At 50.6% G+C, this 26,117-nt stretch overlaps 1 protein-coding gene across 1 annotated transcript in view; it reads right to left on the bottom strand.

Annotated features, from left to right (window-relative positions):
- Positions 1 to 9,112: 9,112 nt before the first annotated feature.
- The window catches only part of TCF7 (transcription factor 7), a 33,426-nt gene continuing 16,421 nt past the window's right edge, over positions 9,113 to 26,117 (bottom strand). The window contains 9 exon segments of the mRNA XM_025388257.1: positions 9,113 to 10,915; positions 10,917 to 11,085; positions 12,409 to 12,481; positions 13,630 to 13,678; positions 14,176 to 14,283; positions 14,393 to 14,555; positions 14,974 to 15,093; positions 18,207 to 18,294; positions 19,087 to 19,192. Of these exon segments, the coding sequence (XP_025244042.1) occupies positions 10,745 to 10,915; positions 10,917 to 11,085; positions 12,409 to 12,481; positions 13,630 to 13,678; positions 14,176 to 14,283; positions 14,393 to 14,555; positions 14,974 to 15,093; positions 18,207 to 18,294; positions 19,087 to 19,192 (1,047 nt within the window). The 3' untranslated portion in view covers positions 9,113 to 10,744.

The following is a 26,117-nucleotide window of genomic DNA, read 5'->3' as shown; positions in this document are numbered from 1 at the left end:
TGTCGCCCAGGCTGGAGTGCAGTGGCCGGATCTCAGCTCACTGCAAGCTCCACCCTCCCGGGTTCACGCCATTCTCCTGCCTCAGCCTCCCGAGTAGCTGGGACTACAGACGCCCGCCACCTCGCCCGGCTAGTTTTTTGTATTTTTAGTAGAGACGGGGTTTCACCGTGTTAGCCAGGATGGTCTCGATCTCCTGACCTTGTGATCCGCCCGTCTCGGCCTCCCAAAGTGCTGGGATTACAGGCTTGAGCCACCGCGCCCGGCCTAGTTTTTGTATTTTTTAGCAGAGACGGGGTTTCACCGTGTTCGCCAGGATGGTCTCGATCTCCTGACCTCGTGATCCGCCCATCTCGGCCTCCCAAAGTGCTGGGATTACAGGCTTGAGCCACCGCGCCCGGCCGTACTTTAATTCTTAACACATTACTCTGTCATTGTTTCCAGCTTCTCTCCTACAATAGAATAAAGTTTTTTTATGGCTTGAGATGGCTCACAAATTTTGATTTTTTTTTTTCTTCCTTGTGCTCCCTTTTTTTCTCCTTCCTTTTCCAGTTGACATCTATATTCGTATGTAATCTTGTTTTCTCTACACATTCACTGAATTGTTGAGGCCCAGATCATCCCTTGACAGTAGTTTGCCTTCATCTTACCTTTCATTTGTCCCAGATTCACCTAAGTCCCATATGTTGTCTCACTGAATTCCAATTTGTTGTCTGTACAAGAGATAGGAAACTATAATGTGTGTGGGTCAAATCAGGCCCATAGCCTGTTTTTGTAGTCTTTGAGCTAAAAATGGTTTTTGCATTGTAAAGGGTTGTTTAAAATACACACACACACACACACACACACAGAAACTGTATTTGACCAAAAAGTAACATACACACACACACACACACACAAACTGTATTTGACCAAAAAGTAACATACACACACACACACACACACACACACACACACACACACAGAAACTGTATTTGACCAAAAAGTAACATATTTTACTCTCTGGCATTTTACAGAAAATATTTGCCAACCCCTGTGACTACTTTTGGATTCCTGGTTCCCATTACTCTTAGGAGATAAGCTTGTTTTCTCTTTGTCCTGGCTTTAGTGGGAAAGGTAGCAGTGTACAGTCCTAGCTGAATTGTCTCATCTACCAATTCCTGCTATAAGATCAACTTCTGCAAAAACCTTATCCACCTCAAGTATCCTTAGCAGTTGGGCATGGTGGCTTATGCCTGTAATCTCAACATTTTGGGAGGACAAGGCAGGAGGATCATTTGAGCCCAGGAGTTCGAGACCAGCCTGGGCAACACAGGAAGTCCCTGTCTCTCCAAAATAAATAAATAAATAAAAAGCAGTCATTTGGTGCATGCCTGTGATCCCAACTACTTGGGAGGCTGAGGTGGGAAGATTGCTTGAGCCTGAGAGGTCGAGGCTACAGTGAGCTGGCATTGCAACACTGCACTCCAGCCTAGGCGGTAGAGTAAGACCTTGTCTCAAAAACAAACCAAAAGTATCCTTAGCAGTATTATAACAAATCTTCACTGAAGGTCCAGGATTACTGCTATATACCATGTTTAACTTGGAAAGGAAGTATCACCTTCTAAGAAACTGGAGCTTGCTATTATTACCACTTGATCTGTATAATACTTAGGAGTTGTTAGAATTATATAAGTAAATAATGTCACTATCCATATTTAAAGGATACTGGGATCTTTCAGAAAGATTGGATGGACAGACAATATAGTAGTAATTTAAATTTTTGTTTCCTTCTTGACTTTCTGTAGTCCCTAAACAAACAACAGAAAATCCTGGTAATCTTAAATTTTTACGTTAATAGAGATCCAAGAGAAAATAGTCCATTTGTGACCATTATGGACCCAAATAAATCATAGACATGGTATTAAGAAGCCCTTTTCAGTCTGGTTGCAGTATTCTTTTCGTACCTTTTTCCTGTTCCCTGCTGTATGCCCACTATTCCTTTAATATATCTACTAGAACTTTTCTAGGCTCTCACCTGGAGTGAGTGGTCCTTTCTCATTATCACAGCAGCCAACCCTCAGTCTTCAAAACTCCACTCACTTCTGGCTACTCTCTTCTCAACCATTCTTCTAAACTAATACTGTGGCATTAAGTCATACCTTGAGGCTGGCATTTTAGTGTCTGCATGGCCTTGGGCAAGTTGGAAATAGTAGGTACTATGGTTTTATAGATCTAGTGCAGTCTGTTTTATATTAGTTCCAAGACTTAATTGGAAGTCACTTGACAGCAGGATTTAACTTGTATTTAGTAGCACTACTCCATGAATTTCAATATAGGTAACATAAGCGAAAGGTCCTTGTGAAATGCAGGTACAGGGTATAATGAAAACAAGAAAAGCAGTTTTAATGCATGAGAGGGGAGAGCTTCGTAATAGCTGGTAATAGCCTTGGTTTGGAGAGTGGTTACTGATGAATTATGAAGACTTTCTCTAATTACTGTTATAGTAGTAAAGGAAAGAAAACCCTTCTTGATAAAGTAACCTTAGGGATTAATTAGGAAATGCCCTTTATTTCACCAGGAAAGAGAATGAGAGGAAGAAGGTATTTGGCAGATTTGGGTGATTGAAGAATATTTTTCAGTTTCCTCTGTAAACAAAATGCGTGCTGCTTTCTGCAGTGTGCTGCTTTTAATGATGAAGTCCTTTCAAGGACTCCATCACAGTCCTTTGGCTTCTCACCTTTTCATTGATTATGTCACTTGTGATCTAAAAGTAAACCAAAACCGTCCTGAATGTTAGCTTATTACTTTCTCCTTAACATTGTCATAAAGATGTGCCCCCTCAATTTTTTTTTTTTTTTTTTTGAGACAGTCTCACTCTGTCGCCTAGGCTGGACTGCAGTGGTGCAATCTCAGCTCACTGCAACCTCCGCCTCCCGGGTTCAAGTGATTCTCCTGCCTCAGACTCCCGAGTAGCTGGGATTACAAGCACATGCCAACATGCCTGGCTAATTTTTTTGTATTTTTATTAGAGATGGAGTTTTACCATATTGGCCAGGCTGGTCTCAAACTCCTGACCTTGTGATCTGCCCGCCTTAGCCTCCCAAAGTGCTGGGATTACAGGCGTGAATCACCGCACACAGCCCTAATAATTCTTAAGTTGCAGAAGCAAGTTCCTCTTTTGAAGTGCCTTGTGTTAGCTTGCCTTAATCTATTCTTGATATACAAAATAGATACTGCTTTACAGTTCTTATGTTTTCTCAAAGATTCACAAAATCATCCTGTAGCTCCCTATGTGGGATTATAGCTGTGACTTTTTACTCTACAGCTGTCAGAATACACCAGCTGCTGGAATTAAGCAAGAGCTGTATTGTGACTTGGTTGGACAGGTAACTGCAGCCCTGTAACATGACATCATAGTAATGCTGAGCTTAAAACTAGCTGGGGAGGGAGGATAGTAACAGTGAGTCACTGTGGGCATCTGACTTAGGGCAGGCAGATATTCCAAATCACATGATCTTTCAGTTTACTTAAAAATTGGCCAATCCTATGGGCTGTGTTCTGATCCCAACATAAATTTTGTTTAAATTAATTTGCCTAGGCTGTTAATAAGGCAGTTTGGGAATATGAAGTGGTTTCCACCAGAAAAGAGATAATTGAGAGAGCAGCAGACCTCTTTCTCTAAGCACCCTTTACAAGCTTAACTTTTGCTTGCCACCATTACCTTTTGAAGATTTTTTTTAACTGCTCCTTGCAGAGCAGGACTACCCCATAGGCAGTGTGCCCAGAGTAGCCTGAAGAGCTTTTTGATTCTTCTAAGACACAAGGTCTCACCTCTGCCGCCCAGGCTGGAGTGCAGTGGTGTGATCACAGCTCACTGCAGCCTCGAACTCTTGGGCTGCAACAGTCCTCCTGCCTCAGCCTCCTGAATAGCTAGGACTACATGTGTGCACTACCATGCCTTGCTAGTTTTGGTATTTTTAAACGGGGTTTTTTTTTTTTTTTGAGACGGAGTCTTGCTCTGTCGCCCAGGCTGGAGTGCGGTGGCGCGATCTCGGCTCACTGCAAGCTCCGCCTCCTGGGTTCACGCCATTCTCCTGCCTCAGCCTCCGGAGCAGCTGGGACTACAGGCGCCCGCCACCGCGCCCGGCTAATTTTTTGTATTTTTAGTAGAGACGGAGTTTCACCGTGTTAGCATGGATGGTCTCGATCTCCTGACCTCGTAATCCGCCGGCCTCGGCCTCCCAAAGTGCTGGGATTACAGGCGTGAGCCACCGCGCCCGGCTTAAACTGTTTTTATAGAGATGAGGTCTCCCCATGTTGCCCAGGCTGTTTTCTAATTCCTGGGCTCGAGATCCTCCTGCCTCAGCCTCCCAAAGTGCTGGGATTATAGATGTGAGCCACAGCACCCACCAATTTTTCCTTTTCTAAAGCTCAGTGTACATTCTGGTAGGAAAGACTCAACCAAGTAAATGTTCTCCCTACAAAGTTGTTTGAGGATTTGAAAAGTTAATCTTTAATTATCTGGATTTGAAACCAGTGTATAACTTTTTAAGCTAGGAAGAAGTCAAGAATAAGAAGACTGCAAGCAAAGGGAAAGCTTACAAAATGGCTGAATCCTTAAAGTGTAGCTCCTGGCTTCTCCTTGATAGGAAGCATTAGACATGGTTTCCCTCTTGGGAGCTGGGAGCTTTTGGTGTAGTTCAGGCGACAAGGCATAAATACTGCTGGGAGGGAGTGGATAACTCTAATAAAAATGTTCCTGGGCCAGGCTCGGTGGCTCACGCTTGTAATCCCAACATTTTCAGAGGCTGAGGTGGGCGGATCACGAGGTCAAGAGATTGAGACCAGCCTGGCCAACATGGTGAAACCCCATCTCTACCAAAAATACAAAAATTAGCTGGGCGTGGTGGCACACACCTGTAGTTCGAGCTACTCGGGAGGCTGAGGCAGGAGAACCGCTTGAACCTAGGAGGCGGAGGTTGCAGTGAGCCGAGATCGCGCCACTGACTTCACTCCAGCCTGGCGATAGAGCGAGACTCCGTCTCAAAAAAAAAGTGTTTCTGGACAGAACAAGATTAATGAGCCAATGAGGGGCTACAGAGCTGAAAGTTGCTAGGAAAGGTTCTGTAAAGTGAAACTAACTTGGTTTTAAGAATCAAGTTGGATTTGTTTGGGGATGGAGAGATCCCAAAGTGAGGAAAAAGCAGTGCTCAGTTAGGAACTAACAGCAGAAGGTTGAGTGTTGGTACATTTCCCTGAGAATATAGACTGTAAAGAGAAATTAGGGCAGGATTAGTGATAGTACTTTGCTGACACTTGGTAGTATTTTATCAGCATTTATTCATCAGACCCACATTAGGCAGGGCAATTTTGAGTGTGTGAGCTAAATTCTAATTCTTTTTTTTTTTTTTTTTTTTGCTCTTGAACTAAACTAGTCTTTTGAATGTTGGGGGTTTTACAGTTAGAGTCCTGATGACTTTTTCTTGTTTACTGTTGTTAAAAATCACTACCTCCAATGGTTAAAGAGAATGAGTAAGAGAACTGGCTGTGCATATCAAGATGAAGTATGTGTCAGTGGAGATGATCATTGGTGGTGGCAGAAAAGTATTGTCAAAGGTGCTCTTGCTTGACACACTTCCAATGCGGAACATGGTTTAAGTGATAGATGGCTAATTCACTGATAATGTACTTGTTGCCTTGCAGTCTTGTGTACTGCTGGCTACCTCTGGTCTGTGTGCCAGTATTGAGCAGCATTCTATGGGAGGAATGTAGTTGCTCACAACAGTGTCTGCTTCCACATCTAGTTCTTGTGACCTCTGATATCTCTCAACTTTAAATTTTCTGGAAGTATTTAAGTATATTCAGACCTTCTGATATGTCTTAACTTTAAATTTTCAACCTGCTGTATAGCAGCCTCTTATTGCACACTGAGGATCAGCTTATTTCATTAAAGTGCTCTCACTTTGAATACCTCCCACCTATTTGGTGAAAATTCATATTTGTCCTTTCCTGAGTATACCATTTCACAACCTCTAATTCTTTGCCTTCTTCAATTGGTTTGCAGACTTTTCTGTTCCAGGAAGCTTACGGAAAGGGGTGGGAAAATAGAGAAGCTGTACTCTATATCCTGAAGTACTTAAGCAGGGTTTCCAGAGTGGCTTTTTTCTTTTTTGGTGAGTGGAACCTGGCTTTTTCTCTTCCCTCCCCAAGCCCCCCACCCTGCTTCCTGACATTGCACATGCCCGAAAGAACAAGGCTTCAGATAAAAGAATGAGAACACTTGAATGAAAAAGGAAGACTTGGTCCAAAGCCCCTGGTGAATATGAAAGAAGTGTCGGCCTGGGCTATCTCCCACATAATTCACAGCTGCTATCTTGTCTTCACAAGTGAAACATCCCTTACCAATAGTGACCTACCTTGTGAGGACTGCTTGTGATAGGATAGTTCCACCCCCAGGACGTAAGTTTTCCCTTTCCAGTTAACATGCCTAATCCCATGCTATCTTTAAGAGCTTGAAAATCCTTCCTGGCCTGAGCTAGGCTTTTATTCTAGGGGACTGTATGAGAACATCCCCACCATCTGTGTTCCCTGTTTTCAAACTCCCTGCTGTTTGAGTATATTCAGATGCTCACTGCCAGTAATGGTTTGTTAGTAGCTCCAAACCATTAGAGAAGAGCTCAGGAGACTGAATTTGAAAGATGCCCACAGGGTGATTTGAGATTTGGAACAAGGTTATCACAGTAAGTTGGGATTGGGGGAGTTGACACAGCCAGGGTCTGCTTCGGTGGGCAGCTGTTTCAAAAACCCTTGGTGAACTCTTAAAGCCCTGAAGAGCTTAAAAAAAGCTCTGAAGAGATCTGACAGTCACACTTAAAGCAGGCTTTCTAACATCGAAGAAAAGCCAACTTAGCCTTTTTATACAATTAACTAGATTTGGGTCTTAAATTCTTCTACTTTGACATACAGTCCTAAGTAGTTGTTTAACATGGCCTTGTTACCCTTGCCCCTTTTGTGCTGTTTTCTGAGAAGCAGATGCAGAAACTGATTCCCTTTCTTCCTCTCTGGAACGGGATATAAAGAACTATTGCGCTTCCCTTTACTTGTGGCCTTCCTGGCCAGGCTTACTGTACACTGAACAAAGCTAGGGAGCAGTGCTTCTGAGCCAGCTGTTGGGGGTCCAGAGCCAGAAGGAACGGGAGACCACAGGAGCCATTCAAAAGATAATTACATGTCAGAAGAGAGTCCAGCCATGGGGTTCTGTTAAAGTAGACACCTTCAGGTTGGGAGACATAAGCTTTTTGTCTGCTTGCTGGGCTGAACCCTCACCATATCCACTGAGCACAAAATGGGGAGCAGCTGTACCAAAGGAGGGATGAACATCTTTCACCCAAGTTGCAGGTCTGCTAGTTGTCTGGAAATGTTGAAGGGAGGCTAAGGTATCTTGTCTTACAGTGTCTCAGGAAACAGGGTTGGTTCTCAGCTGGCAGTGAAGGGGGCCTGGTGTGGTATTAGAAGTTGAACTTGAGGTTGCAATCTCAAATCACCCTCTGGCCTCATAGGAATGCACCAGGGTGATTTGGGAGGATCTGAGTTTATGAAGTCAGACTGAAAAGAAAAAAAAAAGCTGATCTGATTTAAACAGAGTTGCCAAAGGCTTCCCCGCCAATACACAAAGACTGCATTGTTCATGTACCCTGTGTACTCTAAGTGAGACACCAAATCAGATGCAGCAACCTGGTCTTGCATTTGCATAAGCCCTGGTTAGAATGTAGGTTTTTTTTTTTTTTTTTTTTTTTTTTTTTTTTTTTAAAAACAACTAGGCCAGTAGCCAGAACAGAATTATTTAAAATGGGACAGATGTCCAGAGAATGGCTAGTGTCCTCTAGCACTCTCTCAGAAAGAAGCAAAAGCAGCAAGTCTGCGGTTACAACTTCCAGTGGCCTACTTTAAATAGACATTGCTCTGAAAGATGACTTTCTTTATAAGTATCTTTAAATACAAAATCCAAAAAATAGAACTCAGTGGAATGACAATGACAATGCATGATGGTGCCCCACTGGCTGTCCCATGTGAAATACCTCTTGCCTGACATTCATCATCTACTTGTTGACTGACTCATTGAGGTGCCTTCATGACACCTTTTACATTCATGATGGGTTTCTGGAAGACAGTAGTGTGCTTGGTGGAAACTCATGTAAAAAGTGAGTTGTAGGGAGCTACACAGTGAGTACACATGGTATATGGATACGGAATGGAATAATAGACACTGGCGACTTCAAAAGGTGGGAGATGAAAGGGGATGAGGTATGAAATCCTGTTGAGTACAACGTACACTACTTACGTGCACAGTACACTCTCTGGGTGGGGGGGCACACTAAAAGCCCAGACCTCACCGCTACACGATATATCCATGTAACACAGCTGCACTTGTACCCCCTAAATGTATACAAATAATGTAAAAATAAAGTGGATATGGTGGTTCTCGTGTCCACCAACAGTGTGTATGACTTTTTAAAAAGGGGCTTATAGATTTATCAAACTGAAAGGCTTGTGTGAAAATATGAAAAATACTTTGTGTCTTAGAGGGTGCTATTAAAAAATCCTTCTTTAGAATTTTGTGGTGCTAATAGGTTATAAAAGACTCCTGTTTGCTCTTGTTTTCCTTGAAATAGGATATGCACTTGTGGAATGTTTTCTTTTCTCTCTGCCCTCAGAGGAAAATGGAGCCTAGTGGTCACGTGTGATCAAATGGAGCCTAGCTGGGTCATTTCAGGTTGGATTCTCTTTTCAGCCTTTATGGACAGCGGTTACCAACTGATCTATTTTATATGAGCACTGGGGAGCAGGCTGGCCTGCATCATTGTGGGGTCTGCATCACTGGGGGGATTGGGGGCTAAGAGAGCAAAGCTTAGGAGTATAGGCCTAGCTCTCAGGGGTGAGGCAGGCAGGGCCCACACCCCTTTAGGGGAGATGACAAGTGTAATCCCTGGTTTCTGCAGGCTGGAGGTTTGGGAACATATGCACCATAGGGAACAAACTCCAAGTTTCCTAACTGTGGAGAAGAAAAGGAAATAATATCGTGCTCTGTTACTGAAACAACTTATTCCTCAGGGTCAGGCTTTGAAAAACAAATCCAGTAAAAAGTATCTTTATTCTCATGTTTAAAAAAGTTTTTCTATGATGATGTATTAACAATGCAAAAATATTTTGAACACTACAATAATCTTTTTCTCAAGACTTCTTGCAGTGTTACACTAGAATATGTGATCTTTGGATTCTGAGAAACCAGTGGCTAAAGTAGGAACTAAAGGCTTTTTTTGAGGGGTGTGTGAGTACATGGACAGCCCTCTTTTTTTTGTTTTTTGAGACACACTCTCCCTGTTACCCAGGCTGGAGTGCAGTAGCGTCATCTTGGCTCACTGTAACCTCCACCTCCCGGATTGAAGCAATTCTCCCACCTCAGCCTCTTGAGTAGCTGGGATTACACATGCACACCACCACATCCGGCTAATTTTTGTATTTTTAGTAGGTACAGGGTTTCACCATGTTGGCCAGGCTAGTCTCAAACTACTGACCTCAGGTGATCCACCTGTCTCAGCCTGCCAAAGTGCTGGGATTACAGGCGTGAGCCACCGCACCCGGCCAGGCAGCCCTTTTTCTTTGGATTCAGGCTACGTACGATGAGGAGGCAAAAAACAAAAATTAAATTTAAAAAAGACTTGTTTTTCAAGGCTCAGGGTTGAAGCTTGGCTCAAAAATGGGTTAAAGTAGGCTATGGTGAAAACCTGTTTGGACTACTGGAGGTTTTCTGGGCTCCTTGATCTAGTTGTAATGGTCCTCTGTCCCGCAGCCCCATGGGGAAACTGGAGCTGGTCTGGACTGAATGCTGGAAAACAGGCTCTGGCTGTCGTGAGGTTTTGGGTTTGCCATCTCACAGCTGCCCAGGAGCTGGCTGGACTGCCATAGATAAACTGGAAATGGAACTGTGAAAAAGGCTCTGTGAGTGGGGAGAGGTGCACACTGGATTTGGGCCATGACTTCTTTGAACTGTTGACTGCGCTGCTAGTGACAAGCCTGGGGCCTTGGTATCAGAGCTTCTTAGGCCGGTGAGTTTCTCAGGAAACACTTTCAAATAATTTGAAATAGAGCTAGATACACCCCCGCTCCCCAACTTGCCTGATAAGGTAGTGTCAGGTTATTTCTGTTGCTTAGGTTGATAGGCCTAAACAACCTATTCCATTCCCCTCCCTGCTTCTCGCAAGCTCCTGAGAACATGGTAAGAGGCTTCCTCTGGTCCAACTTATGAGTAGCAGCTGGTTTTGTTTTATAAACAGAGCTTCTCCATTTCCTTAAAAGAGTTGTCATCTTGAGCTTTGTGGCTGTTTGACAAACCAGGTCATTCTTGGTCCATGAATGGGGAGGGTGTGGCAGTGGGGGATGGGGGAGATGGATAGAGAAGGTAGCTAGGCTCAGTTCAGCCCATCTCTAACCTAGAGCAGAAAAGCTAGAGAGGCAGAGGCTTCTGGCTGGCAAGACAGATGGTACAAAGAATAGATGCAGGCAGCCACAGGTACAAGGGATTCCCTTAATTAGATGACACAACAACACAGATCTGATTCCCACCACTTGGAGCAGTTTGAATCGATGGCCTCAGGTTCAGGTGGAAATTTTGCAGCCTCTGGAATCTTCAGGGTCTGAACCCTAAGACGGAGTTAACAGGACCCCTGGCTGGTTTTCATGCAATCTGGGTCTCTGTTGCTTTCTCTCAGGGGGTAGGCTCCTGGAGGAGGCCAGGTGTCCTGTGCCTGCTAGGCTGCCTGTCTCTGAGATTCCTGTTGCTGTACCTGTGTACTCTGCAGGGTGCTGCGGGGGGCCTGTGGGGGCCCTGGGGTTGGGAGGCTGAGAGCAGTGGAGAGACCGGGGGATGTAGGTGCCGGCTCCGCAGGGCTAGCAAGCAGTTCTGTGGGGAAGCGGGGCAGCAGATGGTAAGAGGGTGAGTCCTGGGGAGCTGGGGACCCAGGGCAGCCTAGAGCACTGTCATCGGAAGGAACGGGGCTGGGGCAGCGGCCTTCTCCGGGTAAGTACCGAATGCATTTCTTTTTCCTCCTAGGAATAGTGAAGAGAGTTATCTGTAAACAGAGGGTGAATTCATAGTCATACACCACAACCAAAAAGTGCTGCCTTTGCACAGGCCTGGCTGATTTCTTGTCCTCTCTTCCCGTGACTTGGGTGGTAAGTCAGTGTCCTCAGACTACCACTCTGCTTGGCCTGGCCCAGACCTAGGACAGGTGCAGTTCCCAGAACAGCCACAAGGTGGCACAGGGGCCTTCTGTCACTAGGCCTGTGGGCTGTCACCTGTCTTCCAAGGGAGTCATCTCCCAGTCCCAGCCTTTGAGCTTCTCCAGGTGTGTTTGTGGGACTCAGATCTGCACCAAGGCAAGGGGCCGCAATGCCTATGGCTTCCTTGCCCAGCCATCCCAGTCCTCAGGTTGGGCTAGAGAAGAAGACATGGACAGTGACTCTTCTTGTCCATTACCATCCTTGAGTTCTCTGGGCCAGTTTGTCTCTGATGGAATGAATGGAATAGAACTTCCTCTGAAGACAGGGTTGTTTCCCACTGTGCATATATATGTGGGTACACAGACACACTCCAAACTCCACTCCTCCTTACCCTTAGACAGGGAGTGTGGTGGATACACTGAGGGGCTGGATAAGTGTTCCTTAGAGCCACTGGCCTTACTGCCTGGAGTACCCTCCGTATTAGCCCTGCCAGGCCTGGCCTGAAACTGAGGAAACTTTAACCACTTGTTGGGTAAACTTTGTCACAACCACAAGTATTTCTCTGTTGTATGGTGAAACACGTGGGCCCTTTCCCTCAGACAGCCCAGGGTACCCTGGCTTCTCTCCCCCAGCCTCTTCAGCCCTTTGGTCTCAGTAGGTACAAGATAGCAAGTCACATGGTTGCCTGGCAACCAGATGGTTCTGTGTTGTCACCTTGTTTTTTCAGATTAAGGGCTCAGGATGGTACAGGCAGGGATCCCATCTTGAAGAGGAAGTGAGGGAGCCGATGGGCCATGACTTTGAGGCCTGGGAGAATGGGCTCCAGGCCCCCTTAGTGGTGTTTGAGCTGTCTGTTTGCTGAGGACCTGCTAGGCCCGCTGGCATCAGAGCTACCTTCTTGAGTCTGTCCTTCCTTTCTGGAACATTCTGTCTTTCTTTCCACTCCTCCTGCACTTAGACCCAAGCCGCCTTCTCCACACACTGTGTTCAGTATTTACTACTATTCTCAGGAGGCCTGGGCTCCCCAGTCTGCTGAGTATGCTAGTGGGCTGAGGGGCCAAAGGAGTGGGCTGCAGGCCCAGTGGAAATTGTGCAGAGTCAGGGAAGCAGCTTAAAGCAAAGGGAGAACGATGGTGGGGACAAACCCACCTGCACGGACCACACCAATCCGTCTGCTGGTTGAGGCCAAAGCGAGCACGGCATTTCTTAGGCGAGCCAGGGTCTGCTCACAGCCATGCCAGAGGGGCAGAGCAGGGCAGAGGGCGAGCAGGCAGCGGGGCAGAGCAGGGCCCAGAAAGAAGAGTGACATTAGTGTTAGCCAGTTATAGACACCCTACAGCCCCCATAGGCAGAGTGGGCCTCTCCATGGCACAGCCAGCCCCAGTGGGAGCCCAAGAGCCCAGAGCCAAGATATCAAGAAAAGTGGGCACCCAGCTACGCAGTAGAGGCAGTGGGAAGAATGGGAGGGAGGGAGTCCTGTCAGTCTGGCTTATCTCTGTGGCTTATGGGGCCCTTGCAGCATGGAGGCTGCAGAGGAGCCCAAGGAAGACCATGGAGATCCAGCCTTTTCTGCCCTAGGGCCACCCACCTCCTCCCCAACCCCCTACCCATTTTATCCAGTTTTTCTTCATTCTTGACCTACATTCCTTCAAGAGATAAGGCTGAAGGCTATACCTTATGCCTGTTCACTTGCAGATGGAAGGAAGGGCCCATTCTTGACCTTGGAAAAAGGGCTAGGAACTCTGCCCTGCTCTATCCCAGTCCTAGCCTCCAGCTTCCCTGTATGGGGACAGCACATCTGAGAAGGTCAGGGATGTAGAGTCTAAGTTACCAGAGGGGCAGGAATTCACCCACAGGAAGGAGGCCTGCAGCAGAGTGTGGGCTTCTCTACATAGAGCACTTTGCACTGCCATGAAAAATGTTGAAGTAGGGGTGATAAATTGCCAGGCTCCAGCCAGTAGGCTGTGTGATTACTGGGCCTAGTCATGGGGCCTAGCTCAGCCTCTCCCAATCTCAGCAGAACTAGCCAGGACATTGTTTGGGCTAAGCATCAAACCATAGTTAGTTCCTTGCTAGTTTCTCTGGTGAGTGGAGCTAGCAAAGGTCATGGGTGCAAGGCAGAGGAATACACCGTCTACCCAATTCTACCCAGCAGAAGCCAGTTCTGCTGAGTTTCCCTGGGACTTAGTATAATATAGCTGTTTCTTGCATGGGAATTTGACTTGTGAGATGCAGGTCTTATTTTCGTAGGCCCCAGGCCCTGAAGGCTCCTGGCTGGGTTCCGTGCTCCTCCCTTTGGGTCAGAGGAGGGCTGCTCTTAAAATGGGGACATGGAGAGGAGCCTCCACTACTGCTGAGGGAAGGTCTCACCTGTGGTGGATTCTTGGTGCTTTTCCCTCGACCGCCTCTTCTTCTTCCCCTGCAGGGAACAAAAGGAGGGATGCTCAGATCTGGGAGGCAGACACTGGGATACCCACAGCCTGCTGCCTAGCATTGGTACCTCTGGGATTCTGGGCATACAGGCCCCTCCTACCTTGGGGATGCTGGTGTTTCTCGATTGCTGTTCTTGCTAGGCTGCTATGGAGTGCATTTAGAAGCTCTTCCCGTACCCCATTCTGGTCTCCAATTTGAATGGAGGGAGGTGAGGTGACTTCCAGACCCTTTTCTCCCCTTCTGCCCATGTGGCCCAATCAAATGTTGGGTAACAGCCCATGTGTGAGCATATACTGGAGTGGAGAATAGGATGTGGGCTTGTCCTCTTCTGAGGCAGCCATGGGAGGCCTTAGACCCTCCATGCCCTTCCTCATCAGTGCCTTCAGGACAGTAGTTCTGCGTTCCTTGCTGAGATTGTGGCCTGGGGCATGGTATCTGGAAGGGTCCCCTGCCCACCCCTGCTGTATGTCACTGGCCACTCACATAGTTGTCCCGCGCTGACCAGCCTGGGTATAGCTGCATGTGCAGCTGTCTCTCCTTGCGGGCCAGCTCATAGTACTTGGCCTGCTCTTCTCGCGACAGCGCATGCCACTGCAACAGGGAAGGGGGACAGGTGGGGTGCATCAGGGAGTCAGCAGGCTGCACCAGGCTGAAGAGGGTCAGGGAGCATCCCTGCCAGCCCACCTGCCCATGGTCTTACCCTGCGGCCCAGGATCTGGTTGATGGCAGCACTCTCCTTAAGTGTGCACTCTGCAATGACCTTGGCTCTCATCTCCTTCATGTACAGCATGAAGGCATTGAGGGGCTTCTTGATGGTTGGCTTCTTGGCCTCCTTCTCTGCCTTGGACTCTGCTTGTGTCTTCCTGAGGAGCACAAATCCAGATTGCTGAGGAGCCCCCTGAGTGCCCACCTAATGGCAGCCGCCTCCTCTAGTGTGGGCCTAGTGTGTGCATAAGTGTATGATACCAGAGTTTTTTAAGTGGAATCTTTTCTAGCTGCCCCCAAATGGGTGAGCAGACAGCTAAGTAACTGTTCCTTATAGGAATACTACAGCCAAGTGGGAAAAGCATGTGTTAAGGACTTCTGAGCCCCTCCTCTGTTGGCTCAGAAAAATCCTTGTTCCCCATCCCACCCACCCCCTCCTACTTCTGAGGATCAAAAACATGTAGCCAGAGGCACAAACAGCTTGGCCAGTGAGCTGGCGGCAGTCCTCAGGCCTGATGGGGAGGCATGTGTATCCTGACTGACGACACCCCCTGCCATCATTGTCTTTTCACTCACAGGTTGCGGTCGAAGGACTGAAGCTCCTGCTTCCCTGAGGGGGGCACAATGGCCGGGTGGGGGATGGCTGCTGGGTGACCAGGTACACTAGAACCTAGCATCAAGGACGGGTGGGTGAACCTGGAGGCAGGAAGAAAGTTAACACTGAGCCAAGAATTATGGGCCAGACCTTTGGACACACACGGAGGCCCCTGCATAGTACATGACTGGAGGACACAGGTGAACAGATACTCTACCCCTACTGGCCTAGACATAAGTACACAGAGATAAATACAAATACCTGCTCCCAGCACACTACACAGACACACTGTAAAAATCTACATAGATTGTCATTCAGGTGGTTACTACATAGGTCCCAAGTAGCTTTGGAATCTGTCCCCTTCTCACGTCCTTCCCCCACCAACCCAGCCTCAGGAGCCTGTGGCTGCCCTGTGAGGCCTCATCCCTCTCCTGCTTGACCCTTCCAGGCCTCTCTCCACCCAATAGCCAGAGTGACCATTAAAAACACCTGAATGTTCCTGACCTGCTCCTGCTGAAATTCCCCCAGCATCCACACAATAGAACCCAGGCTGCTCCCAAGGGCCTGCACAGCCCTGCATGAGCATCCTGCTGCTGTTTCTAGCCCCTTCTCTTCCCCTCTGCTTCCTGTCCCTTTCCACTCCCGGTCAGCCCCAATAATGGCTGTTCCCTTGTCTTCCTCTTGCAAAAGATGTATTACTCTTTCCATGAAGCTCTCCCTGACCCATCAGGCCTGCTTCCCCATCACTCAGCTGGCCCATTAAGCTGCTGGTGCCATGTCTACACTTGCTATACCGGGCTGTGAGCTCCAGTGGGCTAGAAATGTCTGTGGAATGCCCTGCCATTGCATATCTGGCCCTGAGTCTGTCAGTGAGGGAGCGACCTAAGTGAAGGGATCCATGTACACACACCTCCCACTTCACTTTCTTGCTGTTCTGTGGAGACTATTCTGCCCCTTACTGCTTGCACAGGTGTTATCCCTGAGCCAGCAGCCCCTAAGGGTCAGAGGTTGGGGACTTATGTAAAAGGTGCTGTCTCAGCTTGGGGCAGAGCTCAGGGGATTCCCAGGAGAGTCCTAAGTAGGGATGAACAGAGGTGAGTGCACACACATCTGCACAAGGGGTGAGCCACGTATGCATGTACTGTCCTGGCCTCTGGGGCTCTGCTGCATGGTGTGGCCCGGGCTGAGGCCTCTTGGCACTTGCACTAGCTTCATTCTCAGGCACAGGACAGCAGGGGGCTGCAAAATGACAGACGGACAGATGGACAAACGACTAACACAGGGCAAGCACTGGCCCGGGCATGGCCTTGTGTGGGCACTGAAGCCTGGGCAACAGGAAGCAGGAGCCTGGCTGCAGTGTAGGGGACTCACCTGGGGTAGGGGGCGCCAGGGGCTGCAGTGGGGGCAGGGAAGTGCTGTCTATATCCGCAGGAAGGGGACAAGGGGTAGAGAGGAGGGCTGGGCCTGTGGTTGGGAGAGACAGCTGTTAGCAGTCTGGCTGCTGGCCAGACACAGGGAAGGACTTCCCTACCTTGCCAGGCAGGCCTTGACCCATCCTGTGAGACAGATGGGCCTCTGCTGGAATTTCAAGCATCTGCCACCAGAGGGCAGCTTGTGCTGCACCTGTTTCCCTCTGTGAACTTGTATGGATGCTTGAGGAATGGAAACGGTATCCTTCTTCTGGGGCTCAGCTTAGCAGGCCCCTGGGCCCCTCCAGCCTGCTTCTGTTTCTTTGACGGTATAGGGCTGATACCTGTCCTGGGGCCATTGCAGCCACTGTTAACACTGGATTGTTTTGCACCACTTTGCCTGCTTCAACTCCTGGTCATCCTTCAGGTCTTCCATGGCTAAGTGACCCTTTCTCCTGAAATCCCTGAGATTCCAAGCTGGATGAGGTACCCCTCTGGGCTCCTACAGTCCCTAACCAGAGCACTACCAAGAGTGCCCTATAACTGTCTGGTTTTTTGCCTGGGTTGCCCACTAGGTAGACTGAGTTCTGAGAGGGCAGGGACCTAAGGATCAGTCAGCTTCAGCAGTGCCGACTTCCCTGGTGCCCAGAACCCTGCCTGGCACACAGTAGGGCTCCGTGGAAAGATGGCGAAAATACCCCCACTTCTTTCCTCACAGCCAAGTGCTACCGGGTGGAAGCGAGAGCACAGGGCTGCCTAAAGTCGCCTCCTTACAGCCTTGGTAGGTAAAATCTACTCAAGTCTCTTAGACTTTAGCACTGCTGGCCTAGGGGATGTTTTGGAAAGGCTGGCCTAAAGATTTGCATCCACGGAACTCTGGTCTAGTCCAGTAAGGCTGGGCTCTTGAGCATCTTGCTACACCTTGATCCTAGGGGTATTCATGGGAGTAGTCTTGATTTGTATTCAGAATGGATTGTCCAAGGAGAATCTGGAACAGAGGAGGGTGCTGACCATGGGTGAAGGGCAAGTGGGCCGCAGGTTGGGCCTCTGGCCTGCATGATCTCCCTGGGAAGTCAAGTTTTCCTGCTGTTGGGTGACTGCCGCAGTCCAGCTCTCTGAAATAGGCTATAGACCTGCACAGCTCACACTATCGTTGATGAGTAAAGGGCCAAGTAGCCTGCCAAGGCCCAGCTCCAGTTGAGGACAGGTCCTTTGGCCCATAGTCAGGCCTACTGGCTGAGGAGGCCAGGCTTTCTTTTCCTGGCCCAGCCTTAAGACTCTCCAAGCAGGCTGGTCAGAGGCTTGGGCTCAAGCAGGCACCACAGGGAGGGACACTGCCCCTCAACCAGCCCAGCCAAGGAAAGGACCAAAAGCAGTAGGCACTGAGGACAGTGAGCTGAGAAGCAGCAGCCTCTCTGGTGGCCACTCATGCTGTCCCCGCCCTGCTCGGGCCCAACTTTCTTCTTCACATATGCATATGGCCCTGGAGGTCCCTTAGCAGCCCAGAGTTCTCCCATCCAAGGGGACCTCTTGGACACTGAGGGAGACAGGGCTGGGACCAGGGAGCAGCTCTCCTGCCTCCCCAAAGGGAGTATGTCAGGCTACCTGGGGAATGCAGGCCAGGGGTACATGAAGACCCCTAGCTCGGAGCCAGGCTAGGACAGAGTTGCTGGCCAGCCTCTGGCATCTAAACAGAGCTGGCAGCAGGGTGGCCAGCCAAGAGGGATGGAGGAGGAAATGGAAGGGCAGGCAGGTCTTGGTCTGACCAGCACACGGTGCCCCTTTCCCATTGGACCCCCACTCACCAGCTCACAGTGTGGGGGAGCTGCCCCATGCTGCCTGAGGTCAGGGAGTAGAAGCCAGAGAGGTCAGGGGTCTGCAGAGGCCTGTGAACTGCAGAGGAGAGAGGCTGAGTGAGTGGGCTAGCCTGACCCCGCAGGCCACATCAGCAGTTACTGCAACCTAGAGCCTCCTACAGGGGCCTTAAGATCCCACCAGCTTTGCTAGAGGACCGGACATAAACTGGTTTATTCAGGAGGATCCCAGTGTGATAATAGTGCCCCTTTGACAGACAAGGGAACCCAGGGCAGAGGGCTGGGGTGACTTGCCTAAGACGTTAGGGGGCCAGTAGGCAGAGCTGAAGTCACTCAGGCATGGAGGCATTGGGGCATCTCTGCTTGGGGGACTCCAGCCTGGCTTTCTGGGCAGGAGGCAGGCCCCTGGTCTAGGGGAACCCAGCCTGGGGAGCCAAGGCTCCACCTGCCCCCCAGGGTTGAGTCAGCAGGTTTCCCACAGCTGACAATGAGGGATTTCAGAATGACTTTGCCTGAGGCTGAGGTGAATCAGCCGTCACAACCACCACTTTCCATTTTCTCACTGAGGGGAGGAAAGGCTACAGTTTTACAGTTCTCAGCAATGCTGCAATACTGGCAGCGAGGTCACCCATGAGATTTAGGCTTGTAGCTCAACCTGAAGCCTTCACAGTTTGACCTAGCACCCCCTTTTCCAGTCTTCTGGTGCTCTCATACCCCCAGTCCACCTTTCTGGAATTTTCTTTGGGCTCTTAGTTTGCACAGCCCCAGGTTCTCCAGTTATAAAATGGACCCAGCTACCTGATCTCAGAAGCCGGGGTCTTGGCCCTTAGGCTCTGGTTTCACTGGGCCCCTCCCCATCCCAGGCTTGTACCTTGCTTCTGGCTGATGTCCGCAGGTGCAGGGGTGGGGTGTGGGCTGTTGAAATGGTCGTAGAGAGAGAGTTGGGGGACACCATGGGGGGGCTGATTGGCCTTGTGCTGAAAAATGAGAAGGAGAGTGGGTGAGTGTGGAGAGTCCTGAGGGAGGGAAGGCACCGGGGTGAGGGTGTGCAGAAAGCCCAGCTGTCAAAGAAAAGTAGTGGTGGCCAAAACCACAAGCCTCAGGGAAGGGGATACCACTCAAGTCACCATGTCCAGTGCCCCTGCCCACTAGCCCCTAAGACTTTGCCCAAGCAGTCCCACCCCCTAGAAAGCCTCTTGGTCTTTCTGGGCACTCAGTTCCTGGAGGTGCATCTCCTCTGTCCAGAAAACCCTTATTGGCCTCCTCATCTCAGGTTTGGCTTGTCTGGGGGTTGCTTACAGCCTCCAGCCCTCTAAAGCAGGGCATGGCCTGAGGACCCAGGCCTACCCCAGCACAGCCTGGAGCTTTCTTTTCCTCCTCCTCTAGCCCCCAATCTGGGGATTCTGAGTCTGACCATTTGTCTTAGCTCAGGCCTAACAGGATTTTCTGACACAGGGAAGGGCCCTCTTCAATCCCCTAACTCAGGGGAGATGGGGCCTGGCTTCCTCCAGGGCCAACCTTGCCCAGCCCCCATACTTCCTGCTTCCTCAGCACCGCAGGACTCTTTTCTTTTCTCTTTTTTTTTTTGAGACAGAGTCTCGCTCTGTGGCCCAGGCTGGAGTACAGTGGCACGATCTCAGCTCACTGCAGCCTCCGCCTCCTGGGGGTTTAAGCGATTCTCCTGCCTCAGCCTCCCGAATAGCTGGGATTACAGGCACCCACCACCATGCCCAGCTAATTTTTTTATTTTTAGTAGAGATGGGGTTTCGCCACATTGGCCAGGCTGGTCTCAAACTCCTGACCTCAAGTGATCCACCCGCCTCGGTCTCCCAAAGTGCTGGGATTACAGGCGTGAGCCACTGCGCCTGGCCAAGACTCTTAACACTAGTTGCATTGCTCTATCAAGAGATGACTCAGTCAGCAGACTGGAAGGAGGGGCTCCCCAGGGAGACCTGGCTGCAGGGAGTCGCTGCCAGGGCCAAGGCCCAGCTCTACAGTATTCTCAGTGTACATCTGCACCGGTCAGGGCCCTGGAGACATCTTCTGCAACCAAGGCTCAACTTCCCACTTTGAAAAGCCCATCTGCAGGGCTGCTGTTGGCTGGGAGCATGGATGAGTGATCACTGACCCCTGGCACAGAGGAAACAAGACGTCTTTGGGGCAAGTCAGTAATAAGGGGCTGTGGCCTGGTTTCCTCCCCACTCTGTGGGTGCAATTCCTGACTGGGTGAATTTAGCCAGACTCCTTAAGAGCTTCAGGCATCTCTCCTAGTAGTGAATAGGGTTCATGGCCCCTTTATTACCAGGCCTGGAGAAGGGTGGCTCATGGTGAGGGGGCCTGGCACAGTCCCTTGGCACTTGGTTATTAGAAGCCCAGGGCAAGCCTAGATGGAAGGCTGGGTATGAGCCCCACTGTAGCCAAGGAATGAAGCTCCCAGCTGGGCACAGGCTCCCACACCTGCCAGCAACAGCCCTGTTGCTGGCATCTTTCCTCACATTCCTGCCTCCGGGCTACAGGCTTCACCCTTCCCTTCAGGTCTTGGGGAAGGTGCTGACACTGCCACCTGTCAGGGCCCTGCTCATCCATCTGCCCACCAGGAGGAGCCTTACATAACAGGGCTTCCCAGGCTTCCTCCTTTCCTCAGGCAGACAGGGGCGGATGTCCCTATAGATGGCTAGCAAGGAAGAGGAGAGGCTGGGGCAGCTGCAGGGTGTGTGAACACATGTGAACTCCTTCAGGCATCTGGTACCTGCCACATGCCAGGGACTGTGTCACGCATTTTGTAAACCCTATCTTTCCCATCAGGGTACAAACAGGCTGCCATTTCTCCCATCTCTAAATCCTCCCCCAGCTACCACCTCCTCCCTTTTACAGAAACCTCAGCCGACCTGTCCCCATTCACTGCCCCTAGTTCTCAGCCCTCATTCTGCCTTCAACCCAGCCAGTCTCTTGCCCCATCCCTCCACCAGATGACTCTTGTCAGAGTCCCAGTGACTTCCACAATCCTGAACTCAATGGTCAGTTCTTAGTCTTCATTTTACGCGACCTCTCTGCAGCATCAGACACAATGGTTTCTCCCACTTCCTTGAAAGAGTTTCTTCACTTGGCTTGCAGAATGCCACACTGCCTGATATTCCTCCAGCTTCATGGACCACTCCTTCCTGACCTTGTTTCTGGCTCCCATCTTCCTCTCATCTGGGTTTACAGCTTTAAACATCTTCATGTGATGACTCCACATTTCTTCTCCAGCCCCACTTCTGGGAATTCTACTTTCCAAATGCTTACTCAACTCTACTTGGTGGTCGGAAATGCCCCCTAAACTCAACATATCCAGATCAGAACCTCTGACCTCCTGCCCCAAACACTCCTCCCTGTCTTCCTCAGTTAATGGCAACTCCATCCTTTCAGCTGCTCAGACTAAAGACCTTGGAGTCATCCTTGACTTCTTCTCTGATACTCCATATCCAATTTGTCAGCAAATCCTAATGCTCTACCTTCTAAATGTATCTAGAATCCCAGCACTTCTTCCTTCTTCCTTGTCCCCCACCCAGTCTAAGCCACCATCACTTTGCACCTGGATGACTGCGGCAGCCCCCTCCCTAGACCCCTGCTTCTCTCCTGTCCCTCCGCCAGTCCTCAATCCAGCAGCAACAGGAATGAGATCGTGTCAATTCTGCCTGAAGCTTCCAGTGGCTTCCCACAGTATCTCCTGACCTGGAGCCTACAAAGTTCTCTGTGGGCTGGGCACCGTGGCTTCATGCGTGTAATTCCAGCACTTTGGGAGGCTGAGGCAGGAGGATTGCTTTAGGTCAGGAGTTCAAGACCAGCCTGAGCAACATAGTAAGACCCTGTCTCTACTGAAAATAAAATAAAAATAACTAACCTGGGCATGGTGGTACATGCCTGTAGCCCCAGCTACTCAGAAGGCTGAAGCAGGAGGATCGTTTGAGCCCTGGAGATCGAGGCTGCAGTGAGCCGTGATTGTGCCACTACACTCCAGCCTGGGTGACAGAGCGAGATGCTGTCTCAAATAAATAAAGCTCTACATGATCTGGCCCCTGCTGCCTCTGTAACCCCAGCACCTTCTACTCTCTTCCTTGTTCACAATGCCTGGGACTTCCCATGGGTGCTTTAGTCTCCAGCATCCTTCTTCATTTACTCCAGTGATAATTTTGAAAGTGTGCCATGATGTGAGGTAGGTTGGGAAGCCCAGCTCTAGGCTTGTTGACCTTTTCACTGACCTTTTACTAGAGGGTCCTGGGCCAGTCTCATCCCTTCTCTGGAGCTGCATTTTCTCTCCTTGTAAAATGGAGATGAGAATACCAGTCCTACTCACCTCATTGGTCACAGATGCAAAAGTTCTGCTCTGTCCTAAAGTTCTAGGGAGAAGGAGCCAAGGGCCTGTTAAAGTAGGAAGTTTCCTGGAAACCCCTGGAGTGTTTTTATCCTAACAGGTTCCTAGAATAGCACCAGCCAGCCAGACAGCATCAGCCCTGACCAGGCCTCGTGACAGCTGAGGGCACGGAGACTGAGCCTCAGGGCCTACTCCTTCAGGAACATTGGATCCTGCCAGAAAGCATTCCACCATTCACCACCTTAGGGCACAAATGCCTGGAGTATGGGGGGCTTTCGAGTCTAAGCTCCTGCTTCAGAGGAGGCCTTGCCATCCAGCCTTGGCTCTGGCTCTTTGACCCTTGGGATGGACCAAACGCCTGGCTAGCAGAATAGGCACGGAAGCCTAAGGAGCTGAGCCAGGGGTCCATGGTGCCAGCTCTTGGAAGACAGTCCCAGAGTCTCTGCTCTGCCCAGAGTTGGGGCTCTGATCCAAGGTAGTGAGAGCATGGCTCCATGGCAAGTTTCTCAGTAAACTCCCCTTCCCCTGCGAGTGGGTGGTTTACCGAGAAACTACCCACAGGAGTTTTGGCCAGGAAGCCATGGAGAGCCCTCCTGCCAGGAGCGGGCAGGCCAGAGCTGACCCTCCTTGGCCATGCTGGGCCTGGCTCAGGTCCAGCTTTGCCACCTGAGCCCCAGGTTGCAGCACAGCTCAGGCTGGGCCTAGGAAACCTCCAAGAGAATCCAGACCAGTCTACAGCTACTGGCCTAGTACATATGCATGTGATGGGCAGTGTTACGGGGTGTTGCCTGGCAGGCTGTGGTCTCATTCTGTCTACCAGCCTTCCTTGGGAACTGGGAAAAAATGCACTAAACAGAAGTCTGCTGTCAGACCACAGGAGAAGTGCTGGATGGGCAGGGGTGGGGCAGAGAACTCACTGGCAGCTGGAGGTCCTGGGGTGGCCAGGGCTCCAGGGCAGAGCATCAAGGGCCTGGCCAGTCCCTCCCACATTCATGCAGGCTGTCTCTTAGCCTCAATCTCCAGCCCTCTTTGTGCCTGGTGGTAGGAGCCAGGGGAAGCCGTCCAGCACATGGCCTGGCACCCATGTCCCCCCTCACCCAGTGGAACGTCCCACTCCAGGGCCCCAGCACAAGGCTGTCTCAGGGCCAGGCTGCCTAGACTACAGGGTGGGGTCACCTGGGGCCTGGCGTGTATATGGGAAACCCGGTGACTGGAGGCCCCCTCCCCTGCTCCCCCTGATGGTGACTGTGCCCAGCCCTCAATGGAAGGAGGCAGGCCTACAGTGATTGTCCCCACCAGGCCCTGAGCATCTCAATGGCACACCTTCATCTTGCCCTCACCCTCTGAGGGCAGAGTACCAAACATAGAGCTGGGTGCACAGTAAGTGCTCAAAGCATGCTGGGATGTTTAAATGTGTTGATGCCTCACCAGCAGTCCATACTGCTTGATCAGCAAACCCCAGACTCCTGCTTTTTGCCTTTGCCCCTCTGTCTCCCCCACCATCCCAGACACCCCAGGGCTACCCTGAGAGTCATCTCTGTCCCACCAGTGCCTGTCCAGCCTTCTACTGGATGCCTGGTGACAGGGCTCACTCCCAGCAAAGGTGGTCCTTCCTGCCACTGCATTGCTCTTACTGCTCAAAGACTTCCTCAGGCCACTCCAGTCCACTGTCCCACAGGGGCTCCTCACCCTTTTGAACTATTTCCTTAGCCCATGGCTAGGAATTCCTCATTCAGGTGTTCCAGCATGCCCTCTTGTTTGCCAGGCAGGAGTCCAGAAGAGAGCCAGGCAGGGCCAGGCAGGAGGAAGTGGAAACGGGAGACTCCTGAGGTAGTTCTCCTCTGTTCTGAAGTCGAGCTTGGGCCTGGCTTGGCATCCCCCTTCACCACCACCCCCAACCCCCCCAACTTCCTGCAGGCTCAGGTGAAAAATAAACACAGTCGGCATTTTCCCTGCAGACCGCAGCGGTCTGCTCGCAGGCTGTGCGCACGCTGACAGCCCTTGCCACCGCCAGCAGAGAAACTCCCTCGCCTCTGACGGTTGACTCTGAAAACCCCCAAATGCTTGAGCCCCACAACACTTTCCCAGCGAAGAAAGTTGCTGTTTCCTCTGGCCTCAAGCCTGTGGGGGTAGGGGATAGGTGAGGCCTGTTAAGGCCCTCCCAAGAACGCCTCCCAGTGGCAGGGGACTGTGCCAGCAGAAACAGCCCCCCAGAAGATCAGGATGCTCAGCTGGTCATATTGGTACCATTCGGTCAGGGTGTATTTATGAGCTCCTATTATGTGCCAGGCAAAAAAATGCTTCAGGCCTAGAGAAAAGCATGTGCTAATGTGAGCGGAGCATTTCCCATGTGTGAGGCAGAGTTCTGAGCACCGTGCAGAGTTGAACTCAGATACTCCTGACACAGACCTTTGATATTTAGGTACAACTAATATGCCCACCTGACAGATGGGGAAGCTGAGGCATAAGGTCACACAGCTAGTAAGTGGCAGAGCTGGGACGACACCCACGACACTGCAAAGGACACCCATGACAGTGCAAAGGGCCTATGATTATTGTGCCCAGGACACTGTCCCAGTTCTAAACTCAGTCTCTCCTATTCCCAGCCTGGCTGGTCAGGGTGACCGGAACCAGTGCTTCCCTCACCCAAAAAATGCTCCAACAAGTTTTAGGACCCCTGGGATGGGGGTTCTGCCTACACTGGCAGCCTGTCTGGTGGCAGTAGTTGAGCATGGCCCCAAGGCCCCAGCCATGGCCCCTGCTCACCACGGCACAGCCATGCTGGCCTGCTCCTCTGGCCCAGGTGCCTTCCTCCTGCAATGTTCCATACTTCCTCCTGCTCTGGGCCAGGCTGGCCCACTATCATCCTGACTTCAGTCTAAGGGTCACCTTGTGGAAAGGCCTGTGACCTGGCTTGGGGTGCCACCAGCCTAGCCAGCAGAGGTTAGCCTGGGGGTCCTGGAAGGCAGGGTCTGCTTGTTAGCATCTCTTTGTCTGTCTGGGCTCTGCACTCAGCAGGCTTGTTGCATGAAGACCTCTAGAATCCCGGTGCCTCCAGAACCTGTGCATGCCCCCGTCCTCAGCCACAGGGCTGTGGGCTGTGACTTCTTCCCTCAGGTCCCTCAAGCGGAAGGCTGCTCCTGAAGCCTGGTCCGGAGCTGGGAGAGGCCTTGGGGAAAAGCCGATGAAAGGAAGGGCAGATCCCCACCTTGAGCCTTCTGTTGCCTCCAGGGCAAAGGCTGACCAGACAGAAAGGTGGGCTATTGCTATGGTTACTCTTCTGTTTGCCAAGCACACAGAGGTGACACTGACTAACATAAATGCCACGTGTGACAACCCACTTGAGGCAGGCATGATGTATTCTTCCCATTTCACACATGTGGGAAGCAGGGCTCAGTGAGGTGAGAAAGTCAGCCGTGGCCCCACAGCCCTTCCTCTACCAGGTCAGTGTCAGGGCCCTTTATGGGCTCTCCAGGTCTTCAGTGGTGCCAGCCTCATTCTCCCCTTCTCACTCTGTGCTATAGCCACGTGGGGACACTGGCTCTGAG

This window comes from Theropithecus gelada, chromosome 6 (assembly GCF_003255815.1).
Source record: "Theropithecus gelada isolate Dixy chromosome 6, Tgel_1.0, whole genome shotgun sequence".
Taxonomy (NCBI): domain Eukaryota; kingdom Metazoa; phylum Chordata; class Mammalia; order Primates; family Cercopithecidae; genus Theropithecus; species Theropithecus gelada.
Note: the sequence above shows the minus strand (reverse complement) of the source record. Positions and strands in the feature narration are given on the sequence as shown.